The sequence below is a fragment of the Drosophila sechellia genome, chromosome 3R (assembly GCF_004382195.2).
Source record: "Drosophila sechellia strain sech25 chromosome 3R, ASM438219v1, whole genome shotgun sequence".
In the NCBI taxonomy this organism is placed as follows: Eukaryota; Metazoa; Arthropoda; class Insecta; order Diptera; family Drosophilidae; genus Drosophila; species Drosophila sechellia.
In genome coordinates, this window is record NC_045952.1 from 3,883,046 (window position 1) to 3,908,531 (window position 25,486).

At 44.0% G+C, this 25,486-nt stretch overlaps 2 protein-coding genes across 2 annotated transcripts; both read right to left on the reverse strand.

Annotated features, from left to right (window-relative positions):
• Nucleotides 1-2,404: 2,404 nt before the first annotated feature.
• On the reverse strand, nucleotides 2,405-4,639 carry LOC6613893. Its single transcript, XM_002038323.2, has 2 exons — nucleotides 3,152-4,639; nucleotides 2,405-2,907 (listed from the first exon to the last, which is right to left on the reverse strand). The coding sequence occupies exons 1-2, from the start codon at nucleotides 4,606-4,608 to the stop codon at nucleotides 2,691-2,693; spliced, it is 1,674 nt and encodes a 557-aa protein (XP_002038359.1). The 5' UTR covers nucleotides 4,609-4,639; the 3' UTR covers nucleotides 2,405-2,690.
• Nucleotides 4,640-6,974: 2,335 nt separating this feature from the next.
• LOC6613894 (mpv17-like protein) lies at nucleotides 6,975-24,065 on the reverse strand. Its single transcript, XM_002038324.2, has 4 exons — nucleotides 23,956-24,065; nucleotides 8,949-9,162; nucleotides 8,662-8,869; nucleotides 6,975-7,363 (listed from the first exon to the last, which is right to left on the reverse strand). Exons 2-4 carry the CDS (start codon nucleotides 9,098-9,100, stop codon nucleotides 7,142-7,144), a joined length of 582 nt encoding a protein of 193 aa, XP_002038360.1. The 5' UTR covers nucleotides 9,101-9,162; nucleotides 23,956-24,065; the 3' UTR covers nucleotides 6,975-7,141.
• Between the last annotated feature and the right edge of the window lie 1,421 nt (nucleotides 24,066-25,486).

Consider the following 25,486-nt stretch of genomic DNA (forward strand, 5'->3'; position numbering starts at 1 on the left):
CTAGTTTCTCTCAGTGGAGGTGTAAGTCGACCGGGTATGGTAAGAAGTTGCCTTTCAAGTGCGGCCCCGCAATGTGTTTTTTATGGGCTTCTGGGGCTCCGTTTTATGTTTCATCTTTTAAGTGCACCTCGTTTGTTGCGGGTCTTAAGCAGCCTCTCCTCATGCGCCGAGTACTTTTCTGGCCTTTGTCATTAATGCCAGTTTTTCCCGTCCCGCCCCATAATTGCTACATTTTGTGCGCTGTTTCTGCTCGGGCTCATTAGTCGCAACTCAAATCAACTCAGCCGAGCCGAACTGAACTGCGATGGGATGGAGTGAAGTGAGGTCTCAAGGATACGGATGCGAGCGAGTCTGATCGGGGCTGAATAGATTTGTGTGCGGATTTCATATTCATAAGGCGCATTCGTTCGTCGGACTAATTAAACTTTTGCCGCCGTTTCTGGGAACCATCCAACTGTTTAAACATTCCCCAGGCAGACAGACCACACTCCATGAATGGCTAATTAGTTGCTGGGAGACAAAACCGACTCCAGCATCGCATCGGGGGGAAATTGCCTAATCATGATTTTTGCATAATTTTTTAAAAGCTTCTTCGCCCGCCAACCGCAGTTCAAAAAGGCTTTCAACCCTTGAAGGCCTCGAAATGAAAGTGGTTTTCGTCCTAGGAAGTCCTTTGTCTGCCCGTCAAAGCCGTGTGGCATTATTATTATTAATCAGAATCCCTGTCTCGAGCCCGGCTTAAGCCGATACCGATCCGTAACCGAATCAGACAGGCTGCAGAATTTACAAAAATTAATTTATGACACGCCGCGGTACATTTTCCATTTTCCGAGCGCATACAAAACGTGCTATGATTTTTATCTGCACCCAAACTGCTCTTCCGCCCTCCCCTCGTACCTATTATTTTTAATCCATTAAACAAATGCCACGTTACGAGGCCGTCGGTTCGTGTCCGTTATCGGCGGGGAAATGGAAAATGGGAAATGGAAAATGGAAAACGGGCAGAAGGGCCTTTGATTTCCTCGCCCGATTCATGGGGCTTCGCTGCGAGGGTAGATACACGCTGAGTTATCATGTTCGGCGTGATGGAAAGGTACGAACGGCCTAATGGCATTTGTGGCAAATCATTAATATCAATCGAGACAGATACTCGCACAGTATCGATCCATTTGCCCACATGTGGGATTGTCCAGATGCATTCGGCTGTGACTTCGTCTAGGGTTTCCCTCGTCTCGCACTTGAGATAATAGGAATCCAGGTCTCTTCTTTCTGCCACCAGTGAAGTGTGCAGAGGGGTAGCTTCTTCTGGGAACGTAAGATTCTCGACATGAAAGTTATTTAATCGCTTGACGAAATAGTTTTCATCGGTAATCTGAGAATTAGGTCGAGCATGAAGGCAGAGAACATTTCGCGGACACATGTGATATTGCCTATATGGGGTTATTGTTTATTTTTTTTGTATCATAACCATTTTGAAATTGTTGTTTTAATAATAATATTGTTTTAGGGTAGATCCACGATCTTCAGCGCGTTTAAGATATTCTGAGCTTTCAAGGATATTTCTTCGGAATGCTGAGCCTTTTTTTAGCTTCCCCTCTGACTCACCCCTAGCTAGTTCTGGATATCAAAGCATTTTCCTCGGATTTAAAGCTCATAACGATTCACAGCTCAGTGACCAAGGAGCTCTGAAAAGCAGGAGCACAAAGCCACTCTGCGGCACTTCCTTCCCCTTACCCTTCCCCTCCGCTAGCTTCACCATCCCCTCTGTACCGCTCATAGTACAATATGTAGTACAGACCTCCCCAAAGCCGCCCGCCTTCCCCGGAGCGAAAAAATACTGGCGAACAAAGCAATTTTGTGGAATTACAAGAGCGTCTCTAATTGTTAAGTAAGCATAATGTGTGCAACATATGGCCGAGAGACTTGGCCGGACTTTGACAGGGCCCCCGACTCCCGCCTCCCCCTCCCTTTGGTTCTGTGGATGGGATGTGCCTGGGAAATTGTGGCAACGACAGCCTGCAGGGCACCAAAAAACAAATATCCAAACTGGAACGAGGGGCACAAATAAATTGGCAAAGCGCTCGCAAAAAAGATCTCAGCGCTTGTGTGTGTATTAAGTGACATGTCAGCCATAAAAAGCGCTTGCAAAAATATTTTATTGTGCATGTGGCAAGTCAACAAACTGTGCACTACGAGTGTATCTCCGGGTCCGTGGAAGGGCAAGTGCCGGGATGAAAGCTGTTTCCACAATGGGGCGCATTCAGATGGCGTTTCCTCGTCGCCCTCCTCGTCAACTGGAGCTCATTAAAGCTAAATAAAAGCATTGAACTGTGCAAACTTCCACAGAATCCAGACATGGGGCCCAGTTGTATAACAAGATGCAAACCAGAACAAGCGAGTATAATTGGGTATGTCATCATGCCGCACTTTGAGATACTCATATCTCATGCCGTTCAAACGCGGTTTACTTTTCGCTTTTATTAGAACGTAATTCGTTATATATCTAGCAGAAATTTTGATTGTATTCCTGTTGTATGTGACGAAAGCAAAACATCTTAACATTAATCTTAAACATTCATTTGTTGGATTATTGCCCCACAATATTTTGCAAATGAAATGTGTTAAGTTCATCGTGTCTGAATATTGCCTTCGAACTCGTATGCACATCTATATCTTTATTGTACATATGCCTACGGAAGTTCCTCGTACAGTTCACAGCTCTCGTACACGTTGCAATTCCTTGCCGGAAGTGGCAGTGGATAATCGCTGGAGGGCGGAACTGAAGGAGCCCTATCCCTGGGCGGGCGGATATACTTGTTCGACTCTGTGCGGCGGTGATTCGCTTGCTCCAGGTATCGGTGATAGGCGGTGACGTACTCGTTGTTGTCGATAGTTGCAATCGGACCTCTGGGTAGACGGGAAGATGAGTGGTTTTGAAATAAATTTCCAAAATATTAAATAAATTGATTTTAAGAAAGGAATAAATGAACTTAGGGAAAGGTATATTTTAAAAAGATCACACATCACAGACCGTATTAAAAAGGCAATAATCATTCCGACATAAGAGGAAACGTCTAATTTGGCGAAGCAATGACTGGGATTACGGATCATAAAAAAGTGCTGCCACTTATGTGCTCTATAAAGGACCTACCCCACTTGCTCATACGGGTCCTTCTCGAATCTTCCCTGAATCAGCCCTATCGTCTTCGATTCCCGCCGCCTACTGCTGCGCAACCAGGAGGGCTTTAGGCGCAGGGTTCCGAAGACGATGAGCATGCCGAGGAAGCTGCCGACGAAGAGGAGACCCACTCCCAAGCCAATGACCAGTCCGCTGTGGTCCTCGAACCAGGAGACCTGTGCAGAGACCTCACATCGCATGGTCTGGTGGGAACAACAGTTGGATGCGGAGGTAAAGTTCTCGCCTAATATCACACAGAAGAATGTGGGAGTGGTGCAAGTCGATTCGCAGATCTCCACCAGTAAGCCATCCTGGCACGACGATCTTCCCAGATCTGCAGATGAAACCGTATCGGTGGAAATTCTGGAGCATACTAGATCCTGGCAAAGTTCCTGCTCGCATTTTGACGATGGTGTTGTCGATATCGTTGTCTCTGCCGTGGATGTACTTTCGTATTTGGGTGTTGTACCTTGTGTTGATGTCGATGTATCATCTTGTATTGATGTTGATGGCATATATATGGACGTTGTCGTTCCTGGTGTAGTGGTGCCCACTACTTCTGGACCCATCGCTCGCTCAGCCAGGATTGTAGATATCTCTTCAGAGTTAGTCATTGTCTCATTAGGGAACGCGGACACGTCCAACTGATATTCATAGTTTCCCATCTTCCAAGCCCCACCCAAGTCCAAATGGTGCAACAATTTGAGTCTTGGCTTCACGATTTCCCACTCGATGTGACCCAACCCACAGTTCCTTAGAATCAGTTGTTCCAAGGCGGGCAGATTGTCAAAGGACTGTTTAATAAGGCTTTTGTCCAAGTGTGTGCCACTCAGATCTAAATATTTCAACTGTGTGAAATTCCGGGATCCCAAAAAGTCGCACACTGAATACGATATATCTGTGGCCAGTGACTGGTGAATTTCCGCACTGATTAACGATTCAGCCACAGCTGAGAGGAATCCAAATGGCCTAAAGTGATTATTTTCATTGACTAGAGTAAAGTTCTGAAGCTTGTGAAGACCATGCAGTGCGGATTCAGTGAAGTCTTCCAATTGCACATTAATGAGCAGCAGGCTAGTTATGTTCGCAGTGCTTTCCTGATCAAAAGCTCCATCGTTGATATGAACTATGGTGCAGTTCTCGATGACAAGACTGTGTAATGCAACCACTCCGGAGAAAAATCCCCGGTGCAGTGTGTTATTTTCAAATCCATAGCTAGATATAAGGAGCGATGTCTCATTGCCCAGATGCGTGGAGTCCTCACAATTATCGGAGAAGTCCACATTGACCAGGATCAGCAGAAGCGCGAAGGAAAAGACTGCCGGCAGGATGATATATTTTAGCCATCGCATCCGGCGAGGCTGGTACAGCCGTTCCGGTTTCTTGGTCTTTTCCTCAATGACCAAATCGAAGGACTTGGACTTAAACATAGTATGCGTCTATGTTTCCAGAGGTGTGGAGTGCTCGCACCTGCCGCGCCAAAATCAAACTGACTGCCATTTGCATAATTTCATTAGGCGAATTAGTTCCGCCTATTATCTGATAATGGTTTATTCCCCATTGATAAGATTGCCATCGATACGAACTAAAGTCGGATAAGCGCGATGTGCTCTGTTTTCCGAACGCAGAGTCATTGAAATTCTAGTTGCTCAAGTTTTAATAATTAAATCGAATAATTATACATTCAAGTGCCCATAAACGAATTAAATTAAGAAATACAATATTACAATATTGCCGGCATAGCAAATGTTACAGAATCTGTTTGATAATGTAATTCTAGGTGGTTAAGTTCCACTAATTAAATTGAATATATTGATTATACTTTCCATATCTGTGTCAATAAATATATTAGATTTAGAAAGGACTGCTTATTACCAGTATAAAAAGTCTTGATTGAAGATGTGCATTTCGTTTAGGATTTATGGACTTAATCAGTTCACGTGTTCTTCCAAATTCGAGTATGAAGCCTTCATCTTGACGGCAGATTCGCGACTTGTATTCAAATGTATCCGAGGTTTTTGGAATGGGAACCCTTGGGTTTGAAGCATTTCGTATTCAGCATTTAACTTGTCGTTAGGGTAAATTTATAAGCAGCAGAAACGCTAACGCCAGCGGCTGTCGACTTTTCCCCTCCGACCACCACTGCCGTTTTCCTCGACAGCTCCCATTCTCAGATCCACCCCCAGACCATTCTGGGTTTCCCTGTTCCGGCACCGATATCGCCATCGTAATCGACGGAGGACGGCATGGTCTGCTCTGGTCTGGCCTGGCCTGGCCTGGCCACGCTGTATTATCTCCCCTCGGAGGTCTTTTGTTTGCCGGCGACGCCGACTGCATTTCATTGAGCGTAATTCCGTTGCTAATGATTTTTGGCACACGTAGCGCTACTTTCGAAATTAATGCGCTATAAAACAGCAACGTAAGACCCGCCAAGACACTGAGAAATGGGCGCTGGGCGGATTGGCCTGCCTGTGCCGGTCGACGCAGAATTAAATGAAACTCTTGTTTCAATTGCTTTTTCACGGCTGGGATACACGGAAAACAAAGAGTTGGTAATTTTGCAACTTTGAGTATTGCCTTATAAAGAGACAGAAAGTCTTCCCTGCTGCAGTTAAAATACAATTAAGATTACTCCAAGTCACCCATTACTTGTAAAATATAAAGTTTCAAGATTTGTCCAAAAGTACTGATCAGATAGAATAAAGCGTTTTCAACCCCATAAAGACTGTATGTGTATTCTTGATCAGGATCGTCGACTGTCTGTCATTGTATCTGCATTCCATTCGTATGTCCGTATCTCCGTCCGTCCGTTTGTTCGTCCGCTTGTACGTCCGTTTGTCTGTCCGTCACTCAGTCCGTTTGTCCGTCCGTTACTCCGCCCCTGTGTCCTTTTTCTCTGTACTTTTTCCTAAAAAATACTGTTTAACGAATCCAGCTTATCCTTTTGCACAATAGGTATCAAGAATAAAAATAAAATAAAGGAGCTAATTTTAAATTAAAATAAAAACAAAATTATACATGCATGTGGTTATATTTTCTCTGTGCAGCACAAACACCCCTTTTGCACAGGAAGCTTGCCACGTTTTCCTTTACTGATAACCGAACTTTACATACATGCGTTTTGGATTTCGTGGGTTGAGTTTGGTGCTCTGCGTTTACTTTTGCGGTTTTGTTCAGCTGTGCATATATTTCCATATTAATTCCCCTGATTATGGCATCGTCATCGTCTGCGTTCTGTTCCCTGACGGTTTTGCCCAAACCCAAATCCAAATCCAAATGCGAATGCGAATATCTGAATGCAGACCACACTTCGACGATGATGTTTCTGTTTCAGAATAATCTAAATCGGCATTATTTATGCAGTTAGTTCTAGCATTCATCACAACCACTTAGCGGTTCCACTTCAACGAACCCACAGATACACAATACATATATATGTACACACCGTCGTGTATATAATTAGTATGCAGAGAAGATACATACATACAGTATGCATTTTAATGGACCACAATTCCCTCGGCCAAAAGAGTGCTCAGATAATAAATATTAATTTTAATAAATGCTGATGCAGGTCAGCTGATTTCAAACGCATGTTTCACGGGTATTTATGTGTAACGGGTAACGTATGTGTAAATTGTATTTCAATTTAAATTTAAAAATATTGGATCTAAAAGCACTGTTTCGCATGCTTGGCAACATTTCTCCAACGCTCCGATTTCGTTTCAAGTCTCCTGGGACTTAAAAAACCGACAATTACGCCCAACTTCAAATCATTCCGAGAAAAACACCAGCTACGACGAACTTATCAAAACTTATTTATCAGGAAAAAATAAATGGGTCTCTATGCGCAGTTAGCGGCCCACAAAATATATACAAAGAAATGACATGGCATTAACTCCGGCCAAGGGCGTGCTTTTTGGTGCCATCGCATTTGGGGGTAACTAGGCGCGGGTCGACCCAGAATCACATCTCCAGGAAGTGGATGTCCAGGGCGTGGTGGTCCACATCGACGGGAGGGTGCAGCTGCAGGAACTTGACGTAGGCCAGGAAGGTGGTCCAGCACATGCTGAAGAAGGAGGTAAACACGACCTGGTTTCGCGCCGGCACGAAGGCGAAGTTCACCGTCTGCACGCAGGGCCAATAAATAACGCCCACCTTGTAGGCGTCCAGGAATTTATCGCTGACCTGGGAACGAGAGGGGGCAACGGGGTTGGTGAGTGCAGTGACATAATGCCCGCGGCAGCGGGCGGAAAATGGAAATGGAAAATGCCAGCGCGGAAAATTGTAATTAAGTGCCGCCGTCCAGCGGCGGTAGGAGACGTTTAAAATTTTATTTATGGCCCGATCTCTCCTCCTCTTTTGAGGGGCGCTAGACTGAGGCGTGGCATTCGGTCGGTTAATGTTGTTAATTAAAAGGCAACGCCTGGCTTGAAAAATTATTATCCAGGCACAGACTGTGTTACAAATGTAACAAAGAGCACTTTGGCACATTTTCAGCTGGCATGAAAACTTAATTTCCCTTGTGGATCTACAGAAGTTGGACAATTCTACAATCCTCAAATAAAATATGGAACTTCGATGGCTATTCCAAACGCCATCTTGTAACTAGTCCTACCCACTCGCAATATGAAACTATTTAGGTGAGGGTCGAGGGACTAACGTCTCTATCGGCCACGCACAAACTCTTTTACGGCCTAAACCTGAGCCTATCTCAACCAAATCGCTCAGAAAAGTCGAGCGATATATCTTTGGAGAACGCATGCAAAGCAAATGAGACGACGCACGCTTGACACAAATATATGGTAAAACATTTACATTTATCAAGATAAATGGTTTCTAATGATATGGACGTCAGGTATCGAACCGAGTTTGGCCCTGGAGCACAGTGCCTGAAAGTATCTCGCAGTACTGCCGCAGAGTCAACAAATCAATGTTGACAGCTCGGAACGGAGGACCAGACGCAGAAATCGGGAATGGAAGGAGGTGAGCGACAGACAGGTGATATTTATGCATGCTTACATTGCAGCCTCTGTCTCCGTCACAGATGCAGATTCATAGATACAGATACAAAGATGGAGATACTGCCTCTGAACGTGTCGTGAGAAAATGGATTCCGAAATCAAAAACAACAGACCGTAACCCGATTTCCAAATAAATAGCAATGCATACTGGGCACACATGTAGTAATAGTAATGAGCACATCTGGGAGATGAAAGACCAGACCAGATAACTGTCAGCCTTTTAAAATCGTTAAAACTTGATTCAGGATATGGGGTAGCTGTGCCAACTGAAAGTGATTGGGCATGAATAATATGGCATATTCCTTTCCCGAGTAATAAAATTATATTCAGCGAATCTATCCACGAATACTGTACATAAAATAGTTACTGTCATGTTTGTTAGAAATCTTTAGCCCCTACAAAGTGTGGTTCTTTGAAATGAATTTGTTGAGTCTTAGGGAGTGGAATGGGTAGATACTTTACCTCCCGCTTGGCCTCCGCGTACGAGTTGCCCTCCATCAAGGTCATGAAGAAGAGGAACGAGCTGATGGCCATCGGATCGTAAGCGGTCTGCTCGGTGATCGCCTTGCAGAGGGATGACTTAATGTCGGTGCGCGGCCACATAACGCCGGCCAATCTGATCCACACATATATGGTGGGCCCCATGAAGAAGAAGCCGAATAAGCTGAACCTGCAATGGAGTTAGCCAAACCATATCGGGGCCAATTAGCAATCGAATCGGGCCAAGACCCGTGCACATTGCTCATCACCTGAGGCACTTCATCCAGTCGTACGTCCGGAATGTCTTCTTCTCGATCATGGTCTGCTCGATGAGGGATCCGCAGGGCCAGAGGGTGCCATACGATATCATGCCGCGGAGGACTTTGTATTTGCTTGTAATATTCACGAAGCTACGGAACATTTTGTGATGATCTCGTCGAATGTCAGTGCCAGTTCCACTTCCACAAATGTGCTATAAACACGCTGAAAGAGAAATTGTTTTAGATCAATACGGTGGGCTTTACATGGCTGAATTCGCTTGGGTTAGTTTTATTAGGTGCCATATTTGTCTTGGCGGATTTCACTTTCGCAAAATGTGAGGTTTTAACTCATACGACCTAGAAAGTTATCGGTACTGATTGCTATTGGTGGCCTTTCCAAATTCAACCGCATTATTCTCCCTCGACAGTGGCTAACTTAGCCAGAGAATTCCAGCTCAAGACAATTGCAAATAAGTGTCAGCCATGCACAGCTGCCACTTCTGGACTCTCCTCTGAACTGATGGATGGCTTGGAGGTGGGTTGGTCGTTGGAAATGGAGAGGGGGTGGTGCCCGCCATCCAGTAACACATGTCAAGTATTATTATCGAGCAACTACAAACGAAACACAAACATACATTTAATTGCCAAGAATGTTCCTAGCCAAACAAATGTCGAAATAATGTCGGGCCACGGCCAAAGATTTATCATATTCACTCGACTGTCATAAAAAGCAATTAGGCTCGGGCGAAAGATACACGACCGGCAGTCCCGAAATGTAATAAAAAATAACAAAATACACCGAAGGGGCGCAGCGAAAGAAGAAAGAAACGATGTGTGATTTGAAGTTGTTTCTGGTTTTCGGTTTCGCTTAATGAGTTTGCCGCACAAAAAGTCGCTTCGAGGGAAGCGATTAAAGAGCCACATCCAGTGCGGCACGTCGGGGTTGTTGCTTCTGCAGCTGATGGTCCTGCACCCGAAAAAATAATTTCACTCGAGGCTATCAGAAAAAGGTGTAGCGGTGTGGTCCAGTGCCTCCAGATATTGAGCACGGCCTGTTTAATAAAATCGTTTTCTAATAAATAGAGAACTCCATACTTAGATAATTTGTATTTGGCCATCCAGGTGATTAAGTGATAACTGAGCGGATCATCACACACATTATGCTTTGGTCAACTTCTCAGATGTTTTGGATGGAGAAGTCTGGCTAATTTCAGATTTAATTTAATTTAAGTGAGTGGAACAATTTCTTTGAGTGCAGCGTGGCTCTTGTAATTAGTATGCCCGCACACTCGCCATGCCCTGTGCCCTGTGCCCTCCGAAATAGAAGCGGAAGCGGACGTCCCGGCGAACAGTTGGCCCTTTGGGACGGAGAAAGGCTGGTTCGGTTTGAAGGGCACTCGTCAGCAGAAACGAAAGGAGGGAAGTGGCGGCGATACTATCCACTTTCCGATCCCAAAACAAGCGACCTGCCGATTCGGGTTGGTGTGAAAAGCCCGCCCCATGGCAACTGGCCTTGTTGTTGCCGTCTGTTGCATATTTTCACAAGTAATTAACATGTGCCGACGTGGTCCTTGTCCGTAGCCAGGGATCCAGGAAGCCAGCCTGTTCCCGCGCAACTGTCCAAACAGGCTGCCCCGTTGTTCTTCGTCAGCGGGGTAACAAAGCGCTGCCTCCGCATTAATTTGCATTATTTTCACATTTAACTTTTAAGCGAGTGCAGCCTGCTGAAGTTGCACTTCGCCGGCGAGGGGACAGGTGGAGCAGGTGGAACTGAAGTGCCACTTCTAATTGTGCGGGCGATTGGGGCACGGCTTTGAAAGATTCAGATTCAGTGGTTTCCATCGCCAAACACCGACTATCGTCCTTGCTTAACTCAATCAGGGTTTAGATATAATTTGATTGGCGTTGGTAAAATATTGGTAAAAAATTGGTAAAACGTTGCGTATAACCCAGGATTGAGGAGCATTCGGTTTTATTATGCAAGTTGCTCAACGAAGTTACAGAACAATGGTTCTTGCAACTTAGTAAATTTATTAAAAAACGAATAAAATGATGTATTTTCAGCAGTGCTAACAGCTGACAGGTAAAAAAGGACAACATAGGCCTGAAACCATTGAAATATTGAATGAGTTTTATTACCGGTCAATGATAATATGCTTTAGCGAAGATTAGTACTAATAATTTAATTCATTATTTCTTAAGTCGAATTTTAAAATAAATATAATATAAATTAATCCATTAACAGTGAGGACATTAATTAAAATACGAACCCTGTTGCTTAAATAAAATTTTATGGTTTCTGTTGCAAAGAATTTTACAGTGATGACAGAATGATGACCTTATCACGATACATTTCTGATCAACCTATTCACCTCAAAAAAGGTTGCAAATTTTAAGCAGCAGCACTGAGAATTTGTCAATTGCAGTTGCATCCACGAACTTTAAGGCGGCAACTTATAGATTTCCATTGCACCGTTAGATATTTACTTTTAAAAAGGGAAAAACAAAAAGGGGACAGAATCCCGGAAAGGGGAAACTGGTAGCTGGAACGTTATAATATTGAATTATTTTAGCCGGAGGAACATGCCCCTTTCAATTCACTAGTTTTTTACTTAGAAATTACCTATAATTGCTATCATTACTTTTCGATCGATATTCAGTGTTTATTTTATGGTTTTCAATGTCCAAATTATGTTCGGCTCAAGTTTAAATTATATTCCCCTCATTCTAGAACGCTGTGCCCGGTTTCATAAACTTACATAGTTCATGGGCGGAAAACTTACTGACTGGCGATGATGCTGCCCCCATTTGGGCCATAAATGGCCTAAAGTTCGCCGTTGATGATAAATTCTGCACTGTGGCCCCGGGCGAATGTGCAATAAAATGCTCCCCGCGCTCCGCACAGCAACAAACCTTGGAACATAAATTAAGGCGCAAAATGTTTACGCTGCGGGAGGGAGTCGGAGGGAAGTCGGGAGAAAGGGGCAAACTCGCCGGCTGTTTCCTGCACAACATTTGCATTTTGACGCCGCTTTACGCGTGATGTGAGGAGCCCCGGCCACTCGGCTTATCAGCCCAGAGAAATCAAACGGCCCAGAAGTCGGCGGAGATTGTGGAGTTGCACGTTGCACGACTGCCCGCAGCATCTTGCAACATTTTGTTTTAATTTCGCACTCTCGAAAAGTGGCAGCCGCCACTCGGACGGCTTTTGAAGTTGGCCAAGTGAATTGCCACGAACCACAGCGGCAGGGAATGGAGCGGAGTCCAAGACAGGGAATGGTGCCAGCTGCTTTACGATCTCACCTAGGGAATGGAGCCCATCGCTTCTCTACCACCTTTGCAATGCTGCAATACCTTAAGATTGCTATATTTCGGCTTTAATTTGGAAAAAAGTGTAACACTTCAGAAGCTTAAATGAAATCTCGTATTTCTGCTTAAGTAAAATCAGAATCAGTAGGAAACATTACACTTCATATCTTCCCAAGAATAATATTTCTCTGCCCTTAATTTAACACCCATTGTCGGTTCATTCAAGTGATTCCTTTCTTAAATATGATTTTTGATTATCAATTGCTTTCATCTTGAGTCCCATTCGCCTTGCAACAGAAAACTTCACACTCGGCTGTTTTTTCAGGCTGTTAAAATCAAGGGACCCACATCAAAGGGCATTGCCTAAGAAACGAAGCCAATTGTATCTGTATACCGGTGCGTGTATACACGTATCTGCATCTGTATCTGTGGTGTATCAATGGCCGTATCTGAAGGTGCGAGTTTTGATTGCGTTCGCTCTGTCAAGCAGACGGACAGAAGGGCGCTTTATTTGATTTCAAGTTATGTAGTTTTTAGTGAGTTCCTCTGGCACTCCCCTCCAGTTTTTTGGCTTTTGTTTGTTGAACTTTGGCTGACTAATAGCTGGCGGAGGGAGACCTCCAGGGGAGTGGGGCAGTTATGACGATGCCACAGTTTTTCGAACACATCCGAACATGTGTATTTATTACCGCCTGATGCGGGCTGTTTGTTCCCAGCGCCCTGCACCGTGATTTGATTTATTTGTACACAGTTTTATGATATTTACATGTCTGCAACTGAGGTCCCATGGTGTGGCAAGGAGGGGTTGGGGGCCAGGGGTGTGGCAGAAGCAGCCCATCCAATCTACACCATGGAATAAATTCTATGTTCATCGAGAGCGCCTGGCACTTCTCAGTTTTGTTCGATTGCGGGGGTTATATAAGATTAAGTTAAGTTATTATATAAAAATATGTTGCGACTCACACCCTTGAGTCTAAACTTTTATTGCCAGTCCGGATTAATTCGTATTTTGTTTGATCTTAGTTAATGGTGTTTTCAAATGAATGTCTAAATTGTGTTTTTCACGATTTCGTTCTTTCTAAAATATATTTTGTGGTAGTTTGGTATTTCCCTTATAACTTGTAGGTCATGTGATCCGATCGTCAAATATTATAGTTTATAGTTTATGAATTGCCCACAAAAGTAATGCAAATTATAGGGAAGAGATATTTAAACTTTCGTTTGATCTGGCGCTTTTAAGTTTGCGGGTTATGTTGTTGTATGTAGAGTAATTTATAACTTCAGTTTTCATCAGGCTAGTGATTATGCTATGCAACCCTGCGCCGGATAATTACAAAAGTAATTGAAGGCAATGATAGGAGGCAGTTCCATCCTGTGCCTCGTTATTATTTTGTAAAAGCTTCTGGGCCAGACAACTTCCTCTGTAGCGTTTTTCAAGCGATTCGTAAACTGCCGTAATTACGCCTCATTTGGGCTGGGCGCCATTAGCTGCCCGACCCCAATTCAGTCCAGTCCAGTCCAGTCCCGACTCGGATCCCAGCTCGATTCCGAGCCGAAGACTCCAAACCCAATCAAGTGCAGTCGATGAGGAGCCCTCCTCCCGGACAGTGCTTATCTATCGCTGTTCATCGGCAGTTCCTCGGGGGCTGAACTCTGGCCATTATCAATTCATGTCCCGTCATAATTAATAAGTCTCGGGTGGAAATTGGAGGGGAAAACCAACACGCAAGACGGCAATCAGTTGGCATTGTGTTGGGTCTTCGGATGTGGGATATGGAATAGTGATAGGGAATATGGAATATGGGTTTCGGGATACGGGACCTGGTTCTGAAGTCTGAGGTCTGAAGTCTGGGTGCGACCTTATCGGGCAACAGCTGCCGTTCCAATAAAGCAGCAATCCCCCCCTCCGCAATCCACAATCCACAGCCGGTTACTTTGGCGATGTCTGCTGTTTGCTCAAGCGCTCCTGGCCAATTACAGCTTCCTGTTGTGCGAATTTCCGTCGTTCCCCTTTCCATTTGGTGCACGGCGAGAAGGGAGACTACAGTCTTACGAAGTTAAATTCGATCGTGGCGAATGATACTGTCTGAAGTATTCACATATTTCTTTCCGTGTTGGGCTCTCCTATTCTGAGTCAGTCGGGTTTTTTATCCACCTACGACCCCTACCCTTTGGCAGGAATGGAAACATAACACACGCTCAATTTCAAGTGTCGAAATGTCCGACAGCTGAAATAATAGAGTGGAAATGGGTGCGCATCTCCTTCCTTCGGATTTTAGCCATCCCCGGGGGCCATCGGTAACTAAAGTCTCAGAATAAACAATGCCGGCAAACAATTTATGAAATCATTTTCGCATTAAAAATGTGAAGCCGGGCAAATAAAAAATGGAAAACATAAAATACAATAACCGACAGCGAGGAGGGAAAACAATTGCAATTGCAGGCAATTTGCTTGATTTTTCTTTTTTTCGAATACTCGTACAGTATTGTTTTTCTTTGGGCAGAAGGTCCGCAGGAGGGTGAATTTTGAGCCTGCCAGAGCGTGCCGTGCAACAAGAGAATCCAATTTCTTAGAATTTGATTGTCAACTGGAATGACGAGGAAGCCCATAAAAGTGACGCAGGACCATCAGTGTTGCCCGTTTGGCGGTTTTCTAAGCCATCTACATAGATGACACGTTTTGAGACTCGGTTTTAAGTTCCAAATAACGTAATAAAAAACGTATAAACAAGTCTTTCTGAATATTTGGTATTAGCCAACAGGCCTGGGAAATATAAGACTCTATTCAGGATATCCTTTTGAGCCCATCCATGTCTAATCCCTACTTCTCGCTTTGTTTCCATTCCGACCTCACTGTGTTCACAATGGAGACAGACGGCCAGAAAGGGCGACAGATTGCCAGGGAGGCCATTGAAATTAGAGGCAGCGGACCCGAGTTCATCGGATTCATAAATACTTGTATTGCCATCCGACGCACAAGTGTCAATTGCAGCTGACACGACAACGGCTCTCGGTTATTAGTTGGCCATCAAACGTGCATGACACTTTAGTGGGTTTCTGCTTCTGCTTCTCCCTCTCTTTCTTCCACAGCTACCCGTCTCTTTCCAGGCAGTTTTGGCCAGCAGTTGTGCCAAATTGACGTTCGGTGTTCTCGGGCACCAGGGAGCGGAGTGAATGCGGGTGGGCAGAATGTGCAACCGTAGAGTGCGAAAAAGATTCAAAACTGTCATTCTATGAAATTCGAAATGGCCACGACTTTAATCAGGAAAGAACGATATATTTTAGTGCTCAGGTAGGGTGATTAAACTCATAGATACCCTATTATATGCCCTTTGACATTGTATTAGAAACAAAACAGTTCTGAAGCTCATTCAAAATTTGAAATCGAATTCGATTCACCTAGACGCTGCACCTCAAGTCATGAAAGGTTCGTACTAAATTAGTTGAGTGACCGCTGTCATTGTGATAAGAAAGCGGATATACCTTGAGTATGATAGTCCGTACCGATCTGTGTCAAGTTCCTTTGGATTGCAAGTCCCGGAGGCTTGTCGACAGCACTCCCAGATCGCTTAAACAGCTTCAATCACTCTCCCTTCCCATTCCCCGATTCATTCAGGTTTTGGGCGCCCACTTAGCCATCCTTCCCTGGCAAATCACCCCGCAGCTCCGAGGAACGACCATGAATTCACGGCAATCTGGTAACCGGCACCATCGGATGGGTGGAAGCCCGTGGGGTTCCGTTGAACCCAGTGAAACAGTAAAAAGCTGTGCCCAAATTTAGCGGCCGGTTCAATGCACTTGGCCTGTGTGTGTATTTGCGTTTGAGTTCGTCTAGAAAAAATGGAAATAAATAAATGCCGACACAACTGTCAATTATGGTCGTGGTGCTCGTGGGATCGACTCCGACTGAGGCCATACATCCACGAACCGACGGCAACAATAGATAGATGCGAGTTCGTAGATATTTTAAATAAACAGCAGCAGTTCAATTTGTTGATTCGCCGCCCGCTTGCCTTTCGATTGATGGCAACGTAGGACGCGGACAGGGACACCCATTGAAAGAGCCATATGTGGCAGCAAAACTAAGTCCATACACTTGGAGAAAGTGGTGTACGGAATCAAACCGTAAATTGTGTATCCTGTGGAAGTTTTCTATATTTGCCTATATCAGTATATTAGTTAGTATTTTTATTAGTTTTATCACATGGTAGAAGAATATATTATAAATATCTCGTGCAACTTGAATGGCCTCCTGTTGATTAAGAAAAATGATCCGAACCAATACGTATTCCTTCTGGGCCAAAAACAATTGGATAAATTGTTTCCAAAAAGCATTCATTAGTAAAATAAATAGTTATCCAAAAATTTTAGTTTTTGGGGGAGTGTATGTAGATACGATAATGTGGAATGCAACGTCAAAGTCATTTGTCACGCGCCGGGAACGACAACAACCACGGGCGATGTCAATGAGCGAACAATGAACCGGGCGGGCAAACAAACCGCCCCTGCGCCCCGCAGCCCCTGGCACCTTTCCACTGCATCGAACCTGAACCGCAGGGAAAAAAAAGCGAGCACTAAATCAACAATGACCAGATAAGCGAACGGCCGGCAGCGAGCCCAATTTACCACGAGTATCAAAAGTTCGAACACATCTGCGATTTAAATGTCAGGCTCAACACACTTCCGCATTTATTTACAATGCCCCATGAAGTGCAGCGTTCTATGCCTCATTTCAGTTCGTCACCAAACTGGCGCGGCACTCGAAATTAGTGGGACAAATGGGAAGGCAAAGGGTGCAGCCAGCTTTGAAACGAAAGACCCTGCGCCCAGGTAAATCCCAGCCAGGAACGCACTAAGAGTGTTCGAGAGGGGTTTTAGAAATTAGGTATTGAAAGATCTTTTACCTCAAAGCAAAAGTCAAAATGCTCCTTTAATTGCTTAAAGAAAATGGGAAAACTATATATAATATATTTAATCTCATATATACTAAATGAGAAGAAACAACGAATCTCGCATTTTCAATCATTTTTCCGACAGTTTGAAATATTTATTGTGACGAATTTGGTGTATGCTTAACTATAACATTTTATGTTCAAAAACAACGAAGGTATATATAATAAGTGGCAAACTCTGACTAAAGCCAATATGCACTCTGCAAGGGTATACAAATACATACCAAAGTTTCAAAGGTTGTTCGTCACATATAAGGTGAATGATAAACAATTATAAGAACCGGATGCCTAAAATGTTTAACTACATATTAAGCTGAAATGTAATAATGTAAAAATATTAAGCTCTTTCTATCAGCTGTGAAAATAACCATTTACGTAAAATTCATTTCTCTAATCATCTACAGTTCCCCCTTTTCAAATACATCATCGTACGCCCCTGATGATCCCAGCGAACCAGCCATCCGTTCATGAGCAAAACTCCAGGCAGTTTGTAATTTCATGCACTTAAACTCGCATTATGTTCCTCCCTCCCAGATATTTTTTTGCTGCGTTCTGTTAATTCGGTTGTTTGTCCGATTTTCTTTTTTCCCATTTGGGGTTATTGTTTTTTCCAGCTACGAGTCTTTTTCGGTACGTCATCGTTTCCTTGTTTCGCTTTGATATCTCGCTGGAAAAAACCTCTGGCTTAAATTTATATTTTGTATGTTGTGTGCCCCTGTGCAATTTGAGGTGTAGTCATTACGCGGGAACTGGGCAAAGGGGTGTGGCTGGCCGACTGCGTGCCGTTTTCGTAATTACATTGATGGCACGCAGGGTTCGGACTTTGTCTGCTGGTCTCTCAAATTACAAGCATGAGCACTCGGTGCGGGTAGCAGTTGCCCACTTCCCGAACCCTTTTCCCGTTTCCCTTCCTGGACTGCGTTTAGAATTTAGACGGGGTCCCTCACTATTGTTAACTACTTATCGAAAAAGCAGATGAAGAGTATCTGGGATGGGCTACTTATGAATCGAGCGGGAATTAATTATTATAAGCTACGTACAGGCTTTAAAAGCTTTTGAAGCGACATCGTGAACATGGTCAGCTTTGTCCTTCAAATATATTACAGACAAGCTGGTAATTATTACTCAAAGAGTGTAATTTTTTATAATTTTAAGGCTTTGCTGCTCTAAGAGGCGAATTATATACTTTTCAATCCATTTAGCCCATTACGAAATCCTTATTTTCAATATGTGCTAATCATTTCGAACCTTCAAATTGCACTAATTAATCTGTCCCGTTCTTCCCAAGCCCGTTTTCCACAAATCCACTTTGATGTTGTCTTCCCGGGCGCACATTTTCCGCTACCCTGAAATATTTGCTTGAGGTGACCCATTTCGGTTGCACAGTGCCTGCCATTTAGCATTCACCATTTGCATTCAGCATTGTGCCAGCTTAACCTCATTTCGAAGGCAAATGCTAAAGAATTACATTAAACCCCGAGTGGCAAGCCGAAATGCAAACGCAAAATCAAAGAAAAGAAAATTAACATGAAGTGAATTTCGAAAGGGGGGCGGACGGACACCGACGGATGGACGGACGGACGGACAGCCGGGAAAAATGCCGGGGGCGGTGGGAAATTTTGGCAAAGAGTCGGGCACGTGCTTATAGCGCAGAAATTTGGAAACTTTTGTGTTTCCTCAGAGACCCAAAGAGACAGCTAGACGACATGGACGTGACGGACCCAGACCGACAAGCGAACAGACGGACGGACCGACGGACGGACAGGCGGACGGTCGACGTAATCATGAGGCAATTTCTTCTGGGTCCGGCTGGCAACTGCATTGTTTAGTCGGCAGTTTCTTGGCCCGCTTCGGTGAGCCAACTCAACAGCAAGCTCACCTCCCGAATTAACCCCGAGCCCGATTGGGACAGCTGATTTGGAGTGCTTTTCCGGTGACCCACTGGAGACGCTTCTACCCACTCAAGCTGCAAGAATACCAATATTTTCCTTGGCCGTTTTTTTGGCCAATAAATCATGTGGCACATTGTGTGTGCTCTTTTCTTGTCTTTTCTTCGGGATTCTTTTGTTTGTCCTCTGTTCCGAATCGTTGGTTTGGCAAACGCAATTTAAATAAAAAATTAGCGCATAAATCGTAAGCATTAGTGCATGCTGTATTGGATTTGTAACCCAATTATTAGTTATTTAAAATTTATTGTAATAAAACATGACGGATAAGACATTTTCATCTTAATGCCCCATCTTACCGCGTCAGTTACCTTAAACAACATTATCAGCCTAATGATAACCTATTTACATATCTTAAGAAAAGAGTTGAAGTGAGCAAAAAGCAAAAAGAGTTAAGTGCCGTGCCGGATGACCCCATTTTCTTTCCGTGCATTTTGCGAACCCCCATGTGATGTGTAGATTCATTCAATTTATTACTTGGCATATTTTTTGCCGCTGCTTTGTTTTTGCTGCTGCCTGAAATAAATAATGCCTGGAGCTGTGCAAGCGGGTCGATTAATATAAATCAACGCCTGACGGTGTCGTGCAAGGGAAGTTGAGAGGGGGGTTGGGGTTGGGGCTGCGACTGGTGTGGGGGAAAAAGAAAGGGAAAGGGGAGTGGGTGCCTCGCCCGCTGACTTTTCCTTTGTGGCTTTAATGAAAGTAATTTATTAAGTAATTTCTAAGCTTTTAGTCGTGACGCTCGCTGTTGAGAGTTTAATTAATTGGCTTTCATATTAAACGACCCGACCAGGCCCCAATGATTTATGTATGAGAAGGTAAGTAGCAATCGATATTGAGATTGCGATTGAATATTCCGCAGCCTCGGACGAGAAAAACCCCAATCTCCCTGCCCTTCATGCTCGGTACACGGGTCGAGAACGGAAACTTTGAAATAGATCTGATGGACATTCCGCAATAATGAAATCAGAGGACGAGTTGCAGCATCCTTGAGCCAAGTTGAGAAATCAAATATTACACTTAAGGTCAGAACTAGCACCCATATGCTATTTGTATAAACTAAAGTCAGTATCAGAGAAAAGTAAAGGTACAGGTATTCTCGTTGTGGAAGTTGCCTCTGTTTGCTCCGATGTCTAAGAGAAGTCAGCATATTGCTCTCCCCTGCGGGTTAGATACATTTGTATCTTTAAGAGCGGCGACTGCAACTGCAGCCTGCAGCCAAAACTACCAGCAATGGGCCATCCAAACGCGGCGGATGTGCGAGCACGAAACGTGCTTTCCGAATGGCCAAATGGCGAAATGGCCAAAACCAAAGCAAACCCAGTCGGGCAGACAATGAAAACTAAAGCCAAGAAAATAGACGGGATGAAAGCGCAGGCAGAAAAACTGCAACCGAAAATAAATAAAAATGTTTCAGAGAAAACTGTCAAGATTTGCATTTATCGTCGTTGGCGTCGTGGGCCAAGAAAATGCACATGCGATAAAAGTTGTTGCGATGGTTTTGCTATTGCAACGCCTGGTTTCTGGCTTTTGGCTTCTGGTATCTGGTATCTTGTAGACGCTATTCGCAATTCGCAATTCGGTATCTGGTGTCTGGTGTCTTGTGGATACGGGTATCTGTATCTGCACTTGGCCATAGATAGCTTAGTTGGCATTTGCTTAATTTGCATATCGCACTGCAGCGGCGTCTCAGCAGAAAAATATTTGAGAATTTGCACTTTAATTGCAAATCACCTAAATCACTATCAATTCCGACATCATTAATTGGCTCTGCAGATACGGACTGATTGGTCTGGGTCGCACTCATTGCACTCATTATGCATTTGTTTCCTATTAATTTAATTAGTCGGCTTTTTGCGGTTGCGCAATCCGCTCGGCATTTCCAGCGCAGTTCCAGCTCCAGCTCCCCAAAAGGCCCCATCACAGTTCAATAAAGTTAATGACGGGATTAAATAGAAATGTTTCAATTCCCTTGGCTTTCCCCGATGCCCACGCAACAATTTGCCGTTTTGCAGTACAAATACGGGTTTAATTTTGTGTTTGGTTTTCCGCCGGCTTTGTGTGGGATATTCCATCTGCTAAATAAATTAAAATTTTATTTATTATTCTCCCGAAATACATTGTTTGCCGGACTTGATGAGGTCACAATAAATACAAATTCAGCATTTACTGCCCGCATTCAGCACACACAACTCAACGCAAATCGAATGGCAATTGTCTTTTATCGCAAAAGTTGATTATGCCCTCTACACACTGAACAAACACCTGACGACTAAGATATCATCATAAGCTTATTTCAAATTATCTCTAATGTGGTTCTGGTTAAAAATAGTGAGCATTTTTACTACACTGTAAATAGGCGTAGTTAATTGACTGCAATTTGTCAGCCATGCTCAACTTGGAGACGCATAAAGTTGGGCATTTGGGAAGGTTATGTAACGGCTGATAACTTCCCAAATATATGGAAAACTATGCAGACAGTAGCCCGCAGAAATAGCGGAATGCCATTTGCGTTCAATCGTAATCGTGAATTTCTGGCAAATTCAAATGCGCAGAAACTCCCTCCCATCGCCAGCCGAAAAACCCCTCAATTTATTCGGTTTACAATTCAATTTAAATGTAATTTCCCTTTTTGCTAAATTGCGAATGCCAACTCACATCAGGCTGTGCGAGTGAGACGGGCTTCCAGTCAACTGTCGCATTCCTAAGCGCAGTGCCACGCCCACTGCGCCCACACACACATCACCAGGGGCTGCAAAGCACATGTAAGTGATAGTGGACGTCATAATATTTCGTTTGACACACGGCAGCAAATCGTTTTACACTCTTGGCATAAATTGACGAAATAAATCATGTTTGCGACACGTGATTGGCGACCCAAACAGAAAGGCACGGCCACCGTGGGGTTAAGGGGCGCCGGAAAAGTGGGCACACGGCATTGCACACAGCGAACGCAGGTCGAAAATCGCGGAAAAGCTGTTCAACAACTCACAACAACTGAGTGGAACGGGCTTATATCGATTTGCGTAGTTCAATTTTCAGGATCTTTGATGACTGCTACATATCAATTAGCTACCAGCACATGACGGCTATACAGAGCAATGTGCATGAACGAGCGTTTAGATATTACATTTTAGATATTTGGGATATACATAAGCAAAAAGTTCATCTCTTCAGGGTTTCTTGTTTAAAAGTAGCGTAGAAAGTGAATAATATGTACGCTTCCAAGGAAACTCGCGTTGCCTTTTAATTCAATTTCGCTTCGCCGTGCAACGTGGCGTATGCGCGATATTTCATTGCACTCACACTCTTGCATTTCAGCGATTTGTGCTCACAATCCGCAGTGCAGCTTTGTTGTTGCGCAAGGAAAGCAACAACTTTGTGTAATATTTGTTTTATAATTCAATTATGGCGGAATGCTTTTGACAGTTTGTCCTTTTCGTCGTTAACCGGCTGTTCACGGCTCTCGGCGGGATTTTGTTTGGCCAATAAGACGCGCTGGCAAAAAAGCCACGCCGACAATGAATGACTGAATGCGTCAATTCTTTTTTTTTACGAGTGCTTTTTTTTCAATTTGCCATCACAAAATCAGCAAATTGCATTTCGATTGTGATTCGGGTTTGATGAATAGCCAGAAACGACTGTCGCGAATCGAAACCGAGGGGGGGTCAATTATTGAGCGGCTCGATTGAATTTCTAATGACTCAAAGGGGTATTAAATGCGCATTAAGCGGAGTCACATCGCTGCTTGCCCATGGGGCACACTCACTTATCGATGTTCAACTAACCACATTAGCCTAATGATTTCGCCGGCTTGCCCACTCCCAGTCCTATTCCCAGTCGCAGTCCCATTGGCAGTTCCATTCCCAGTTCGAGTCCAAGTCGAAGTCCCCATCATCATCATCATTGTCAGCACTTAAATGCAGGCTTCATTTGGTTAATTGCATGGCAAATGTAGCCGTGATTAATGTGACAGGGATTGGGAATGGAATCTGGCCGGGGACGGGCCGCCAAGCTTGTGCCTACGCACAGACACTCAAAACACTCAAAAGAGACTCAGAAAGCGGCAAAAGGTGGAAAAAGGAAGGCAAGCAATCAGCATAAACCTGTTCATTATCAATGCTGTTGGCTTTTGCACGAACTCGGCTGGAAAACTAAAAAGACGTCGCATGGAAATAAGTTTAGACCAAGATATACTCTCGCCTTACAGCGGAAATAAATGCGACAGTCTGCCCAAGATATTTCCATTTTTTATTTGAATTTTAAGATATTCGTGCTTGGATATCCAAAGGGTGTACTAAAGGAATACAGCCAATGATCATTGGATATCTCAGCGAAGTGAGATAGCATTTTCTTTCAGTGCATTCATATGCATTGGGTATTAGCCCCAGGCAGACCGCCAGCTACTTATGCCGCATTCATGCCCGATGTGCCCTGCATTATATATACATATATATAAATACATTCGCTTGCCGCAGTTTGCCTCGAGATTAGCGGAAGCGAGAACAGTCAGTGGGCAATGTGGAGCAAGGCTTCTCTGCGGCGATGACGATGTGACCCACTTGTGGGCCGAATGACAGTCGCATGGTGGCGAGGAGGGGAGTGGCGGGAGGTCTGGGGACCAGAAACCCATTGGTGGGGAGCGGAACCCATAGCCCCAACTCGATGATCGTCGACGAGTGAGAAGCGGGCGCTATTTATAGACGCGATAAAGGGGCAAATTACAAATTACTTCCGACGAATGGCAAATTTGAACTTTAAAATGCTAGGACGCTAGGAACTTATGCAAGCTGCCATCGTTTGTCATACCCGATGATTTCCGCGCAAATTCCTCGCACTCCGATCCTGAACAGAAATTTATTCGAAAATGCTCGCGACGATTCGCGAGGCGTTCGCCTCGGCCAAGAAATAAAAACTAATTGCAAAGATTGTAAATTGCCAGATTTCAATGTCAATGGCGGCCAAAAGAGAGTGAATAGTGGCCGGTGGCCAGTGGTCGGCGTCATCATCATTAGTGAGTGCCGACCGATTCTGCACATCTGCATCTGTGTAGCTTCGTATCTTTGTATCTTTGGGTCTCTCGGCGGAATGCATCTCTGCGGTTGCCAATCAATAATTTGCCTGGTGAATGCCTCCGCTGGCTGTAATTGTGTTCTGGCCTCTGCCTCTGTTTTTGTGCAATTTTCATTCATTGCATTTGGCAAGCAACTGCCAATAAGTTGCATCCACTGCTCTGCATAGAGAGAAATGCGGATGTACTTAAGTATCTCAATATAATTTTAATCCAATCGTATCAGATCTATCAAGCACAAAGCTCTACGAGTAATCTTTCGAACGAGTCAAACGGAAAATAATCGTTTGCATGATTTTGACACAACTAAAAAACAATGAGATATGTCTGGATTCAAACCCATAAAACCAAGAAAAAGGTTGCTTTACGTACCACCGCTGCTTTATCTTTACTTTTATTTGATCTATTCAAGCTTTTTCAAAGAATTTTAATCAATCCAAAAGAGGTGTTTAGACAACATAAATTTCAAATTGAAAGGCATGTCTGATTTGGAAGTTGATTCCAGTTTAAAGTCATTGAGGCGACTGTAATTTAATAAGATTTTCTTAAGCTCTAAATAAATATAACTATGATTTTTACCAGATAGTAACAAATGGATCTACACATCGTTATTCTACGAGGTATAAGATGGCGTTTGAAATCCCTTTATAAACGACTGCGTACTTTGCACTTGCTCTCCTCGACTGCCGAGTACAATGTGTAAATATAATTTGAGTTAATGATCGTTTCTTTGAATTTTTCCTAATTAATTGCCAGCCTTTCAAATAGTAATTCTCTGTGTACGGACCATGGCTTATGGCAGCGGCAGCTATAGAAGCTATACAGCATTTAATTGCACGTTTTGGCCAGCAAAACAGCCATGACAGCAGCAACATCGCAGCAGCAACAGCAACAGCAGCAACATCAGCCGCAATGACAATGCCAGACACAAAATAACCAAAGGCAAGTTTTTGTGGTTTCTGCCAGGTCGCAATTCAGCTGGCTCGGTTTTGTCTCCTCATCGGTTCTTCGACTTGGCCAAGTCGGGGCCGTAGAAAATGTCTATATTATGCGGAATATTCGTCTGTCATTAAAGCGGAAAGAGGAGGAGTGGGGGCGGGGCCGGACAGAATGGGCCGTAATGAGTTTGTGGTTAGACTGAATCTGCCGCAGCGCATAATGTGTAAGCACTCATATTTATATTTGTTCTCGTGCAATTTGCAGCCATACAATGTTGGCTGCTTTCCACTCGGCGGCGAGTGCTTTGCGTCACCGGACGTTCGTAATCAC